This window comes from Liolophura sinensis, chromosome 1, assembly GCF_032854445.1.
Source record: "Liolophura sinensis isolate JHLJ2023 chromosome 1, CUHK_Ljap_v2, whole genome shotgun sequence".
Lineage (NCBI taxonomy): Eukaryota > Metazoa > Mollusca > Polyplacophora > Chitonida > Chitonidae > Liolophura > Liolophura sinensis.
Window position 1 is genome coordinate 70,170,763 of NC_088295.1, and position 15,472 is coordinate 70,186,234.

Here is a 15,472-nt window from a genome sequence, read left to right on the forward strand (position 1 = left end):
TATAGACACTATGGTTTGGGTTCACTCTGTTAACCAACATGTTAATTACATGTACATGTAGTTACTGGTTAAATGAATGTAACCATTTGATTGAGTTAGCAGAAATCAGTGATAAATTGTTGCCAACTTGATGGATGTTGTATGGGCTTACCAAGTGTACCAGTGAGACTGGAAAAGTCATTAAGGTAAATAAACAGATTTTACATTGCATGCACAGACCTATATTTATTTATTTGATTGGTGTTTTATGCCATACTCAGGAATATTTCACTTATACGACGTCGGCCAGCATTATGGTGGGAGGAAACCGGGCACAGCCTGGGGGAAACCCATGACCATCCGCAGGTTGCTGACAGACCTTCCCACTTACGACTTGAGAGGAAGCCAGCATGACAGACCTATATTATGTGGACCAGGATGTGCATGCGCTGAATGAATATTAATATTTCAATTACTAAGGCTGAAACTGTAGAGAGCCAAAATGTTGAATTGTTGAGACCAACAGGAAACTGTTGATTCTGAATGTGGCATGCTCCTTTGTGAGATGTACCCACTGAATCAGGTACATACACAAACTTAACCAAAACTTTAACCCAACCTCAAATGTTAAATGTTACGTATGTTACATAAGCCTAAAGCATTACATATACAAAGAATACTTAAGACGTTAAAATGATTTGTTTGTTAACTGATAACACAGCAAATTGGTGAAGCCACTTTGTTGACAGTGAATTGTATTATCCAGCACCAAATATTCATGTAAAGTGGGGGCCTATGGGTGTTTAAAAGTATGTTACAGTAAAATTTAACCCAAATAGAAACTTAGGTTTCGTTATCATCCCAATGGATTACTGTTACAAGTGGAACTTTAATTCAGCCTAATGTTAATACATGTACTGGGCTTAATTCAGCCTAATGTTAATACATGTACTGGGCTTAATTCAGCATGATGTTCATAAATGTACTGGGGCCTAAATATGAATACACTTTTGAACAAGGGAACTGTAGAAATTAAGTGAAGTCAGAGGAGTTTGATAACTAGATGTTGATGTTTTGATTTTTTTATTACTGTACTTTTTTATTTTAAAAATTAAGGTACATAACTAACATCAAATGTTGGGACGAAAAGCATACTTATTTTGGTGTAATTTATACTGAGGTGCATGTGTATCTGAAAGTTAAATTTATATGTAGACTATACATGCACTTCCAATGACCTGTTAAAGTGCCGTTATCATTTTGTTACATATGTTAATAACTGATTATTTAATGCATTGTAGAGAGGGCATTGAAAGAGTGTGTGGAAAAAAAATTAGTCTGTTCTCGGAATGTATCCATTGTTTAATTTCACTTAAAACAGCTTCACTCATCATTCATGTCACAAGTGTCCAGACTTTAGTTAAAGCTTCTCCTGAAGAAGGGTTTGAGTGCATTTGTGTTGGTTTTTGTTTTGTTGTTTTAAAGTTTAGGTCTTAAGGTCGTGTTCAGCACTAAAATGTAGTATACAGTGTCTTCTCCAGTATGATGACATAGTTTCCACTTAAACTTTGCATGTTTGAACCACTTGGACACCAGATAAGCAATGACTTTGTCAACCAAAATAGTGATTTTTTTTAAACCCACGAAGCAGAACACGTTGCTGTCTATATCCTGAGCACAATGGTACCAGAGCTTAAAGTTTGGACATTCCAAACACGAGGCTACTGATGAGCTGTGTATTTGGAACTGAGATTTACCGTTTGCTTTAACCCTGTATATATCACTGTGGTAATGTATCATCAGTGACAACATCGGTTTCTTAGAGATGGAACTAATGTGGAAGCCACGCTCCATTATCGGACACCAGCCCCACTATACCTCAATTCCTAGGTTTTCCAGCATTAGTATCTGTTTCCACTCAACATGGCAGATCTTCACGTGTAAAGCTGAGCGCAGATCAACTTTTTGATTTGGAGCAACTGCTTTTTTTCTTAGTGATTCAAAGTTTCTAGTAGTATCCTATCGGGCACTGGATTTAGTCCGTCTATGCTGTATTGTGAGTTTGGTCAACCACTGACTCCGCAGTTAAACTGGATTGAACATGTTCTACTTTTCTGAGATTGTAAGCACCCAGTTGTATCCAGATACATGTCAACATGTCCCTGTGCCCATTTAAACACAGTTTGCACATCATCAGTAAATATACAGCCGCATGGCAATGTCAGTACTCACAGATGCTGAAACTGAATCTTTTGTCATAATAATCATGATCGTTAAGTTTGTCATAATTTTTACCATAAGCATTGCGCTTTGTGGTGTTAGGCCCAGATGCTTATGGACCACAAGCTGATTTGCTTCAAGACCCAAGGTAGCTCTCCCCAGTTGTTAGCAACTGTGCTCAAGTTGGCACAAAATGACTTCCCATCTGACATGGTCTCTCGTTTACTCATTACTGATGGCAGAAAAAAAACCCCGTCATAATCCACTTTGCCGCCACATGCAAAACAAATGTCATCACTAAAGAACAATTGTTAAGTTCCTTGCTCCTGACTCCTATAAAACAATTTGCAGTTGATTGAACTGGGATTTTATACTGTACACAAGTATATCACTTCATGATGCCAGCCATATACATCGATGGAGGGAATAAGAAACAGCAGATACAAGTACTACCCCAATTCCTCAACCTTTTCACTCATGAAAGAGCAACTTTCAGTGCAATTTATGCACATTTTCAATTTGATTTTAGTGATAAAACAATGATGGTTGGATTGGCCAGTTTCAGGGCTTCACAAAATGTGTAATTTTATTAGTCAACACAGGATAATGCCTTTAGAATATGCCTGAATAAACACTGTGCAAACATGCAAAAAGGTTGAAGATTTACAGTAGGCCAAACTTCACGTCAGTCAGGGTCAGACAAACCTTGATTTCTCACCACATCACGTTGCAACTTTCTATGAAATGAAGTCATCCTTGTTACACACCAACACAAGTAACCAATTATTAGGGCATTCAAATATTCTTTAATGTTTCAAATAAAGCACTATACAAAGAGAAATGATTAGTGTTTATACTCTTGGCCAGAAATTACCAACCTAAACCACTTGATAAGGTAGAGGAAACTTTACTCTAGTCATCTGTAAACTGTATGCACACAAACACTACTCTGCCAAATATTAAATTCCTTCCTTCCATACTTTAATACAGCACACTTCAATATTAAAACAAAGATTTTCCAGCACTTAGTTTAAGGAATAAATTTGGCATAAATTTATACAAACATATATATATTTATATATTTACAGTAGTAACCAGTGATACAAATATTTCTCATGCTCTCAGAAAGCGATGAAGACTTGCCGTCTTAACATTTGGAGACAAAGAACAGCAGCCACTGTTCCATCACAGCAATGTATTGAATAGATGTCTCTGGGAATGGCCAGGTTATGGCTATATACTATATAACATCCTGATGTGTATAACAATGATCTGGGACAGACCCCGGGGGACTTTCTAAGGGTTATAGTATGGCACACAAGTGCTGTCCGCCCCTACTCTCATTGGACTATATAATGTGGTTTATAGCTGTACATGCACATAGCAAGTCATTGGCACATGCAGGTTAACTGCATGGGTGCGTGGCTTAGAAGCTATCCTGATATACAATAACCAAGAGCACATGTTCCCAGGGAAGGCATAACCTGTACATTAATAACAACGGATTATTATACAATGTATACAGAATATGAAGAGATTTCATCCAAACATCTGAAGGCTCAAACCAGCTTGGATGATTTTGAAGAAAATATACATGTGTCTGAACATGTGATTGTGAAAAATTCTGCTTTTAGTTATTTTTCGAACAGGCAAGGAAACCAGGGTTAGCATGCTCCTGGATATTCTGAGAATCTCTCTCTAAATACATGTAAACTTTAGTTTCCTCATATGTACACTGTGAATTTAAAAAAAAAAAATTGGTGAGGAAAGACAATTTTGACATGTAAATTATCATATTTTCATGTAAAATTGTTGGTTTGCTGGGGTGACCTGTAATATCACAAATGGCAGTGAGAGTTGATGGGATGTTGACACGTGGGAAGACAAGAATGAGTGGACAATGGAGACAGAACAGGAAATAGACAACTACAACAATACCCCCTGTACAACTGAAACGGCTTAATCACTAACAAATCATTGAGACATCCCTGTCAAGGTAATAGGATCACTGCCACATATAAAACTACATACAACTCTCAGAGTCTCTAAGTGATTTATACAGAATCATAATAAATATAACCTGTGGGAAGTGATTTGTGGTGACACAGCCATTATCCTTGAAAAACTGTCCACAGTGCATAAATGTTGTCTGAGGCACGCCCATGAGGCTACCATCTGAACTATTAAAACAAATACCAGGCTAATGCTGTACATATATGGACTAACAAGTGCCTATATTTACATATAATCTGTAACTAAATTATTCATACATGTTGCATCATGTAAAGTATAATCTAATAAACAACCTTTTGGCATATTTGTACTAAATGTAGTTTGTCTCCGTGAACAGTCAAATTCTGGTTGTATGGGGGAAGAATAACTGTCCAGTGCATAGAAAAGATGGGATGCAAGTCGGTCCTTCATGATTATAAATTTGTAAGGCAACATAACGGATGGCTTTGGTTAGACAGTGGTGTTGCTGTCTGTGTTCTCTGCTCCACTATCCACACTTGTTCCCTCATCAGCTCGCTGCCCTGTGTCTGGCACACTGCTTTCACTCTGATCTGTGTTTATTGCTGTTGAGTCTGCTGGCTCCACCTCCCCGTCACCGTGGATAACAGTCTCTGGGATCTCCTCCTCAGTAGCGATGGCATTGGCGGACTGTTCCCCAGAGTCATCCTCCTCCACAGCACAGCTCTGTTCACCAGTTGCTTCTAGAGTCTCCTCCGCTGGGAAAAACTTGGCTGAGCCTTCCTCTCCACTTGAACCACCCTTGTCCTCGCTGTATATCTCATCATCAACATCTGCACAAACAGAACAGATGCCTTTGCTTACATCAACTCTCACGTGAAACAATTACTGATCAGTAACTGTAATAGCTGTTTCATGGGATTGTGTCGATTCATGATAAATAGATACAAGCATTGTTTAACATATCAGCTCATACAGCCAGAAAGTAGATGTATGCATGCTTTGGTTTTTATTTCATACATAACAATTTTTCAGTTATATGGCAATGAAGAGTCATTAAGTGCATGTACATATACTATGTTTTCTGTAGCTGGGTGAGCCAATGTTGTGTAAGATTTCATGTCGCCACTGAAGCACCTTGCCAGACAGGACATCCCACCCAGTCATATTACACTGACACCGGGCCATTTTTGAAGTTTGGTGTATCCCAACCAGGGCTTGACCCCAGGTTTACCTACATCGGCCAGAGAGCAGAGTATGGAAGGTCAGTCAAACAGCATTACAGCTAAAGTAGTAGTCAACACTGGCAAATTAAACCTGGTAATCTTATTTTGAAACTTCGCAACATTGTGTTTTTCTTTCCTTGAAGTTAAATGTTGCTTTTAAAATTATTCTCCTTCTTTCAGTTCCATTGCTAACAAATTTATAATGCTGCCTTCATGGAACACCATGCTGAATACAACAGACACAATGCTCTCTACAGTACACTAAAACTAGTATACTGACCAGTGCATGCCCTATCCCCTTTTAAGGTGTCTTCCAAGCCAGAGAAGCAGCAAGATTGAACCTTTTGATAGTTCTAAGACTCACATTTTCCTAAATATATTTGGCAACAAATGCTGCTCACCAAAATAATTGAAATCACTGTAAATGTAAGCAGTGGTGGTTGTCTGTACCTGTGACCTGCTGTTTGTTTGGGCCGTCCGCTGTATCAAGCTCACTAACATCAGCCCAGTCTGAGCAGTCCAAATCTGTGGACTGGGTGAAGGTGGAATCGGCCATGAGAACATCCTCCGCACGGATCATACTGCCCACATCCCCCATCAACATACGGTGGAGCTCGTCTACAGAGGCCTGGGTCTCCTCCAGCGACTCTGACACTGAGGACCCAACTGACACCATGCTGGAAGGCCGCTCAGACTGGTAGAAGTTACTGCCCTTGAGTTCCTTCACCATGGCCAGCTGCTGCTGTGCTGACTTGAGTTCCTGTCGGAGTCGGTCCTGCTCCTCCTCCTTATTACCAACAACAGTCTGAAAGATAAAGCACAGAAACTGAACTGACATAACTGTTTGGATGGACCATGCTTCATGAGATACATATTTCAGACACAGCTGATATATCGAGGAATCACACAGGAGTGGTCATGTATAACAAACACCAACTTGTTGACCAGTCCTGGTATTAACAAGTACAATCATTTGGTCATGCATTTGGTTACCCAAAATTGTATTCAAAAGAACAATGTCCGATTAAGCAAAACAACATGAAATATTGCTTAGTATTTTCTGTTACTAACCATCAGTCCAAAATGTAGTTTGGCAGTTTTGTGACACATAAACTTATTGATTTTGTATGTTATCAAACAAATGGTTACATGGACTGATTTTAAAGGAACTGGTACACTGCTCATGCTGAATTTAGATTTTTTTTTCAAGTTTCTACAGGTTTAAGTACATCACAGATTATAATTTTTTTATATAGTACGTCTCACACAAAAATCCAACAAAGCACAAGAAAGTGTTTATTTACTTATTTACTTGATTTAGAGTTTTACTGCATACTCAAAAATATTTTACTTATACTACGACAGCCAGCATTATGGTGGGAGGAAACCGGGCACACAAACATGGAAGTAACACACAGATATAAACCACTCACCAACAGGTTACTCAGAATGGAATTCATGCGTCCTGCCATCAGTCTCAGCTTATCCATGGGTATGGGCATGGAGCCAGCAGGTTGGCTGGGTGAGGCGGTGCTGTTCTCTGGAGTGGGAGTTACAGCTGCATTCCGAGACGCAGATGAGGGAGACGCTATTAACAATGAGGTAAAGAATGAATCACAATGAGCAACATATAAGAAGAGTTATTCTTGGGATGAGGTTGTTACAGGTGATGACAGATTACCAAACATAACACAATTCTTATGGAAATATACGCATACGATTAAAAATACTCAAATTATTTTATTTCTTAAAGCAGGCAGGTTTAGTAGTGGCCTAAACATTTAACAGGAAAAGAATTCAATGAAATGTCTCAAATGGGCATAAAAACAACAGGCCAAAATAGTCCAATGTGTGAGTTTGAAATGGATGTGCATAAAAAACAAAGGTTAGTTTCCAACAAAGAACCCTATGCCATTTCACAACTTCTGCTATGCAATATGCTTCATTCTGTTCCTTTATAAACGGAAATATTTAACCAGTGGGGTATCCTCATCATTCTCACTCAAGGTATCTCTTCCTCAATAAACTTTGTGTATGCACATCACTACAATACACTTCTTCTCACACTGACATGCAGCAAATTTAAAACTGGTAACCATCAGGAAAATGTCAACAGCAAAATGCATATACATGTATTGTACCCATTGGTCAATTATCTTCCCTTAATTCAGAGAATGGCTTAGCTGATCAAGATTCTGGAAATTTGCTCCAAGCACAGAAAAAATGAGTACACCAAAACGAGCATTACAAATGCTGTCTGGATCATCCACATCTTTGCTTTACCTATTATTCAGGCAATTAAAAAAACAAAGAAAACAGAGCACAAAACCAGTACATAAAGCATATTAGACCCATTCAATATTTTAATAAATCATTTGACACCAAAATACATGTATTATGGCTAAAAAAGCTCTTTAAAGCCTGCAAATAGTTAAACACAGCATTGGCTCACTGAGAAAGCTTCACCCAGAACTTCAATCAAAAAGCTTGGAGAAAAGTAACAGGTTAAAACAGAAAGCACCAGAAGTAGTGAAAGGGGGAGGGATATTTGTATTTTGTGAGTGGGGTGAGGTTATCAGCAATGGGACAATGAACCAGGGTGGGGTGTTTATTAATGTCTGTACACAGGTTTAGCACTAACACATACACTGAACACTGTCTTTATCACTGGGCCCTGGTACACAGCACTCACTAAGGAGGGCCAGAATCTCGTTGTGTTGTTGTATGGCCGCAGCCACCAAGTCACGGGGGTCACTGTCCAAATCCAGGCTCAGCTGCTGCATGCAAGAGAAACCAAAACGCTGGTCAAACTCTGAGCAACCATTCGGTTAGCATACAGGTCAGTTTGAGGGGGCCAACATCCAGAGCACTTGATCTTAACACCTTTCTTTAGCAAAGACAGAAGTGCACACCATCTCTCAGAAAATACATGTAACACACTGTTAAATGATCACTGTTAAGTGTCCCTTCAAAAAATTTTGACACACAGGTCCTCATTAAACTATGATGTTCATGGTCATATGTAATAAATTATTTTCCGTTTCACAATAAATCTGTATGAGGATTCCAGATGACTTCCGGTTTTCTGTTTTAATTTGTAAGACTGTAAAATCAGGGCCCTCTATGTTGAGTCTTTGAACTTTGAAATCAATCCCTTAGTGGGTTTACATGTTTATGTACATAAGTACATGAGATTGATATGCACAGTGCTGGGATAGCCATTACAATGTAAAACAGAGATTTAAACTAACCTCAGCTGACAAATGACTTTGGTCTAATGAAACCCCTAGAATTTCTGCTGCAATCTGTTCTTTTTCTGCTAAAGTCTGACGGAGTTGGTTGTCCGCTCGGCGTAATTTTTCTGTGTGGTGGAATGGGATGCACAAGTTGTTAGTAAAAGTCAAAACCAGCAGTTTTCAAATGCAAATAAAAAGTCAACATCTTCACATAACATGGAACTGTGGGCATGGAATCAACTATACAAGCTTTGTACACAAGTTCATTGTCATGTAAGGTTATTGCTTGTGCAAAAGTCTGTAAGGCCAATTATACACAGTTTAGATGACTCATACCTTGCCCAATATTACACTGCAAAGTTATGAATCAAGACAGCAGACACCCAAGCATGAGGCGTTTCAATTGCATCTACAGGCTTTATTTGCGCAGGCAAAGACAGGTGAAAATATTGCCTAAATAACATGAATGTGAAAAGTGTTGTTGGTGATAACAATGTACACGCATATATGCTGAGGAGATTGTTCTGTTGTCTAAAAGGCTATAAATTAATGATTTTGGCTTCACCACACTTAAGCGATATCTCAGACATACTGTGGCGCACTATGATAATCAGTTATTATCAGGTATGGTTCTCAGAATATCGTACAATGTTGCTTATGTCCCTTTCCATGTTATCTTTCACATTGTCTTCTGCAAGCCTCTGCCCTTGGCCTGTGATGTGCCCGGATGTGCGCGGTCTCAAAGAATGAGAAAGCAGCAATCCTGATATTCACACAAAATAACAAGTTGGCTCTAGGTCAGAGGTACTGAAGTGTTATCAGGTTTAAGCACTTTTAACTTAAATGAAAGCGAAACTCAAGCTTTACCAAGAAAATAAAATCTCCTGCTTGGTTGACTGGAGATGACTGCAGAGTGCAGTGCAAGGTATGAGTGCAAGGTATGAGTCCACACTAGACAGAATGACATTTAATTATGAGTGGTATAATGACAAGGATGGTAAATTACAGTTATTGCCACTGATGGCTGCTCGTGACAATGGCAAAAGCATGCAATATATATTGCTCAACCGATATAACAATTTGTCAATGATTTAATGCCAAATTAATTAGTTCATACATGTACAGTGCATAGTACACATCACATTTTCAATATCTTCATTTCTTAACAACAAACATAGAAGACACAAAAATGTCTTTATCAAACATGTTAACTATATACTCTTAATTACACCAGTACAAAATGTGAAAAGATACTAACATGCATAGTTTCCAGTGTGGACAGCATCGACACTGATAATATCTTATACCACACAGTGATCACAATCAATGACCTAAAATTCTGCCCCATGCATTATTAACGGCAAATAAACATCATAATACATAACTTCTGGTGCTTTTCCAGCAGAATATCTATCTTCCGAACATACCTAAAATACCTGTCTAAGACCAATAAAACTCTCTGAGGGAGGGAGAATGTACAACTTACTAATGGGTGATATTTTCAGTCATTTACCATACACATTAATGTGCTTCATAGACTGGCACGGATTTGTGCAGAAAAAAACCCCCAAATATTCATTTGATACCACTTAAGGAAAACAACTGTTCCAATTTTACTTCAAGAAACAACACAATGCCACAGAATATAGTGATACACAAATAAAATCAATCATCTCACTCCAGGGACTCTAATTACAGGCTACATTGAGGTGGCATACGGGACACTTACAACACTTAAACTATGCACAAGCATTACAGTAACATGTAGGTGTTCATGGGGAGGATGTTCCACTGTCTGACCTTTGACTATATACTTTGCATCATTTTTTTTTCTATTATAAATGTGCCAAAATTTTGTGCTGAAAATCCCAAGACCAAAACCAAAATAATTTCAGACTATGCCTCAAGTGCTGAAACGTTCTCAACAGGGAGTCACAAAACTGTGAAGAAAATATTTAAATATTGTATACATATTTGCTGATTGATGAAAACATGGTATGTACTCAAGATCAGTGGCGCATTCGACTCTTGTATTGTGTTTGTTGTCAATATGAATATGTGACGTGTTAGCATGCACGTGTGAAAAAAAGATTGAGGACATGCATGGACGGAGAATCAAGAATACATGTTTTTCAGAAACATGCAGTTGTGTGGAACACCCATCACCAGTACACAAACACCCAAAATTACCACCAGCAAAGCAATATTAGAGAACACTATCGCAAATAAAACGAACAGAATTTGAGAGGTAGGGATGAGCCAATATCAATACTCAGTCTTGTTATATGTCAGAAGATCACTTAGCATACAGGTCATCTGCATAAGCCTATTAGTTTGGAGCATGCAGATTTTTTTTAATCATCAGTATTTAATTAGAAATGGACAAATGCTATATGTACTGGTTGACAAACTAATACCAAATATACATGTATACTAACAAGCAGGACACAAAATCCATGAACAAATAAATATACTTGCTAATAATGTGCATAAAACACATCAAAACTGTTAAAAACCAGAATAATCGCATGTGAATGTGAAAACCTTTTCTACAAAACAAGAAGCATTCAAATGAAGATCTGCAAGAGCTCAACATCAACAGTAAGTGTAAACATGAAACACCCATGCATAGACCAAATTCTGTCACAAAATCTCAGAAATAACCCAGCAAAAAACATTTCAATGGTTAGTGAAAGTTGATGTCTTACCTTGTGGAGTCAACACAGGCTCTGCTACAGATATCTCTGGGTCAGTCACTGTGACATCTTCTGGCTGGATCAGCTGGCTATGGTCTATACCTGATATATGGTCTGATATACCCACCCTCTCCACCCAAGGGTCATCTCTCTCCACCACGTTGCTGGCAGAGCAGGGAGTTGGAGATCCTGACACACCTTCAGAGTTCTCCCTACAGGCACCAGAGAAAACTGCTACATACACAAGTGTCTACACAACATAGCTATAGGGTTGATGCACTCCGAAAACATATGCAGCCCGATAGTGGTTTACTAACTTCAATGCATTTTACAATGTATATACTTATTCAATGTTCAAGCCACAGTCCTCAGTGCCATCCCAAAAACCAAGCACTCTACAAAAAGCTGTTTAATTACGGTTTATTTGTTTCTCAAGTACCTCTGGCAAGTTGAGCATAAAATAGCAAAATGACTTGGCCTAACCTAACCACCACACATGCAGGTCCTTAACAATGCAAAATCTTTCAAAACAAAATGAGTATTTCAGGATAATTATGAAAGTATTTTAATGATTTTTTAGCATAAACAAAGCTTTTTTTGTGCATGCACCAGTTGATTATATATAAAGGTTCATTCACAAGGTTTAGGATCTTTCATGAAGCATCCTCCTTAACAGTCCAGCATCCAAAAACATGCACACAGCCATCAGAAAACAAGTAACAATTGTAACAGGTATCTCAATCATTCAACAATAAGTTGTTATACACGACACATTTGTCCAAAGTTAAATAATACGACGTTTAACTGAGTGAACGAGACAGAGAGAAATGATGATGGACTTATGTCAATTTAAATGGGTACATTCCTTCATGCTTACAATTGCTTTAGCATGAAGTAGGGGTACACATGAAAAGAAATTTGCTTATTTGTATGCTTTCCTGAACTTGCAGAGTTTCTCCTTTATATCTAGACAGGTAAAGTTCTACATGCTACAATTTAAAATTCTGAAGAATTGCAAAAGAAGCAAACACTCTACAGTATCCATTCATACAGACACTGCTCTTGAACAGAGTCATCAGTTAACATGATAAAGAAACTTGTTAGTCACATATATGTAAATGTAGAGAAGAGTCTACAACTATCCTTTGAATGTCAGTGATATTATACAATTGTCCACATTTCAAGGCAATGGATCAAATGATTTCAAGGCAATCAATCAAATATTTCCAAGTTATAGTTCCGATAAAGTTAAACGATCATGATGGTTTATGTGGCAATATTGTTTTACACACAAATCCCAGCCATCTTCTCAATGGTGTCACACCTTTAAGTAAGTTTCTAGGCAACTGAAAAAGGAGTTCTCAGTTGTCATCAGGACAAAGTATAACAACCAGGAAACTATAAAGATGGCCACAAGCAACTAGTTTGTTTTATGTAAAAATGTGAAAAATGATTCCTCTTTTATTGATGCTGTTCCACTATCCAAGTTTGAAGGCAATCATGTAAAAAGTTACCAACTTATAGCCTGTACCCTGATTACAGGATAAAATGATGGAATGGCAGAGTGTGCTAATCTCTCAGTTAAAAGTCATCCTACTAGTTCCCAGTGGGGGACATAAAGGTGATGGAAAGGTTCAAGGGGAAGAGTAAAATACACAACGGTGAAGGGGGAAAGGGGAAGTTTCTCAACTGGATACCTATGCTATTCCACACTTTTTGACACAAGGCATTTCTACCAATACACATAACTGACAGCTGGACACTGTTGTGATGCATTTACCGTGGCTTCTTTCGGTGTCCATGGCGGGTGATAATTTGTGGGCGGACAACTGTGATCTGATCTTGTCGATGTGTCTGAATATCGGGCAATAAGCCATGCACTTCTTGCTCATGGTTAGTACAGGGATCTGCAGGATTATTATTATGCTTAACCCACCTACAAGCAAAACTGGAAAAGTAAAATTCTGATCTACAACCTGAGTGAACTTAAGAATGTAGATAAGAACCACCACAGCATGGAACTAATTTAACAAGAAAAAAGCCAATCTGTATCACTGAAGAATTCAACACACTAAAAATCAAAAATGCATAAATCTTCAAATCATTCCACATAATTTTAGGGTTTAGATTTTGAGTTCTGATTTTCTCAGTCCAACCAATTGTTTTTCAATCGAGAACAGAGTGCAATGTATGCATCCAAAGAGACCTAACTCCAGACTTTTTCTTTATAAATTCATGTACATAATCTGTGTATATGCCACAAATCAATTGTGCAAAGTCAGCACAATGCTGGCGAGAGAGGGGAATGACAAAAGACTGTAAGCAAGAGGGCAAGCTTAAACAGCATACAGCCAGCACAGAATCTGTTTGGCCAACCAGTTTACTCGTAATTATCCCCATGCTGTATATGGATAATTTGTAAGCCAGAAAATACAGAACATCTCTGTTATATACAGATAAACTTAGTTTACAAGAAAAAACTGCAGTAACCATATTAGTAACTTTGGTTTGTATAGTTGACTTTTTCCCTAAGCAGCAGTTATCTATCTAATCTACAATATCAATGAAGTCTCTTAGAGTTACACTGAGTATATGTTGTGTACATATGTGATTAGCAGGCAGAAAAGGACAGGAAGTACATGTTGGTCAACTTAGAGGTTAAATAGGCTGTTTACCTTCAACAATCACTGATATATTCTTATGCAATCACATGTAGCAACAGAGCTTACATTCTATATTTAACAGAAAGTGTGAAAATAAATCCATCTTTATTCACAAAACAGCCTTGTTTAACCTCATTACTAGATAGACAGTACTCTACAAAGGAAGAGAAAGAACATGCCAGCACGCCAGTACATGCAGCATTATTCCTCGCCACTACACGGACATACAAACACCACATAAACAGGAGCATGAAGTCACACATAGATGACACATAATGCACTGAGTTCCTGCCACTCTTCACCGAAGTGGTCAAAGCAGCATGATTTTCTGATTTAAAATCTGGACAGATACATACAGCATACAGACACTCTATGATACGTACAACAAGGATTCATCTAAGACACTGGGACTGACATTAGGAGTGACTACTAGGTTAAGCGCTGGTATGGACAGTGACAGGCAGCTACATGTATAACAGTGGCTATAGGCAGTCAAAACAGTACGATTTTCTGACTCTGCACGAAACATGGATGGCCAGATGTACAGTCTACTGGTGCAGTAACGATTAGAAAATACACAATCATCTAAGGTTGCTAAACTTGACATCAACGAAGTGATTAAGAAGCAAACTGTATGGTTATTCTGAACCATTAACTGGGAAGGGATACACACTTGAACATCAATGTGTACACTGAGATGTGCAATATGTATATACACATTTTTTTTTATCCTGTAATATAAAGCAAAAGATTACAAAGAGAAAGCTATTCAATACACTAGTAATACACATGTAGCACAATGCTGGGGCGAGGATCTTACCCAGAGCCCTCTCTCTGTCGGTCTGGGCTGGTGATCTGGGGACGTATCTCTGTGATTTGTTCAGATTCTCGCTGCCTTGACTGGTTATCCTGGTTTGAGCTGTTGTCTTTCTGACTGTGGAGGTCATTCTTCGGGTTCTTATATGACTCACACGCGTCAGTGATATGTTTGAACCACCTGCAAAGTTACAGTCCAGATACAAATATTATTATATTACAGTTCACACCATGCACGTGTACAAATGCTGGAGACAGAATTTGAAATGCATAAAACAGTTAACAATATACCAATTTGAGCAAGAAATCTCTGTACAAGTTATGAACACTGAACAAGGTTGTTTTCCAAACATGTCTGCACACTGCCATCAATAACGGGTAGCAGGAGAGAGCCAACAGCCCACAACAACTACTCTGCTTGAGCTCTGCACGATTACAGTTCACAGTACACATACATGTAAGCATCCCCGCACCAAATTTGGTTGTATCAATGCTTTTACCTGAGCAGTCTACTCTGTTTCTTGGGTTTCTTGTCCAGCTGTTCAGAAGCCATATCTGAGAGAAGTTAGGACAAGACAATATGGACAATGTGTCTATCGAGGTGGCAAGTTTGCAGTACCCATTACTGGCAGCATCAGAACTCCTTGCAAAGCTGCTGGCTTTAT

At 38.4% G+C, this 15,472-nt stretch overlaps 1 protein-coding gene across 10 annotated transcripts in view; it reads right to left on the reverse strand.

Moving 5' to 3' along the window:
* Nucleotides 1-2,779: 2,779 nt before the first annotated feature.
* LOC135482364 (rho guanine nucleotide exchange factor 11-like) overlaps nt 2,780-15,472 on the reverse strand; it is a 79,974-nt gene continuing 67,281 nt past the window's right edge. For 3 of the 10 annotated variants that reach the window (XM_064762313.1, XM_064762315.1, XM_064762314.1), the window contains exons 30-37: nt 14,812-14,988; nt 13,109-13,264; nt 11,341-11,540; nt 8,648-8,757; nt 8,044-8,173; nt 6,830-6,984; nt 5,847-6,201; nt 2,783-5,003 (exon numbers count right to left, since the gene is read on the reverse strand). In XM_064762313.1, the coding sequence (XP_064618383.1) occupies nt 4,663-5,003; nt 5,847-6,201; nt 6,830-6,984; nt 8,044-8,173; nt 8,648-8,757; nt 11,341-11,540; nt 13,109-13,264; nt 14,812-14,988 (1,624 nt within the window). In that variant the 3' untranslated portion in view covers nt 2,783-4,662. Of the gene's footprint in view, nt 5,004-5,846; nt 6,202-6,829; nt 6,985-8,043; nt 8,174-8,647; nt 8,758-11,340; nt 11,541-13,108; nt 13,265-14,811; nt 14,989-15,472 lie in introns of all 10 variants that reach the window. The other 7 variants (XM_064762307.1, XM_064762306.1, XM_064762308.1 and 4 more) reach the window with 5 other exon arrangements.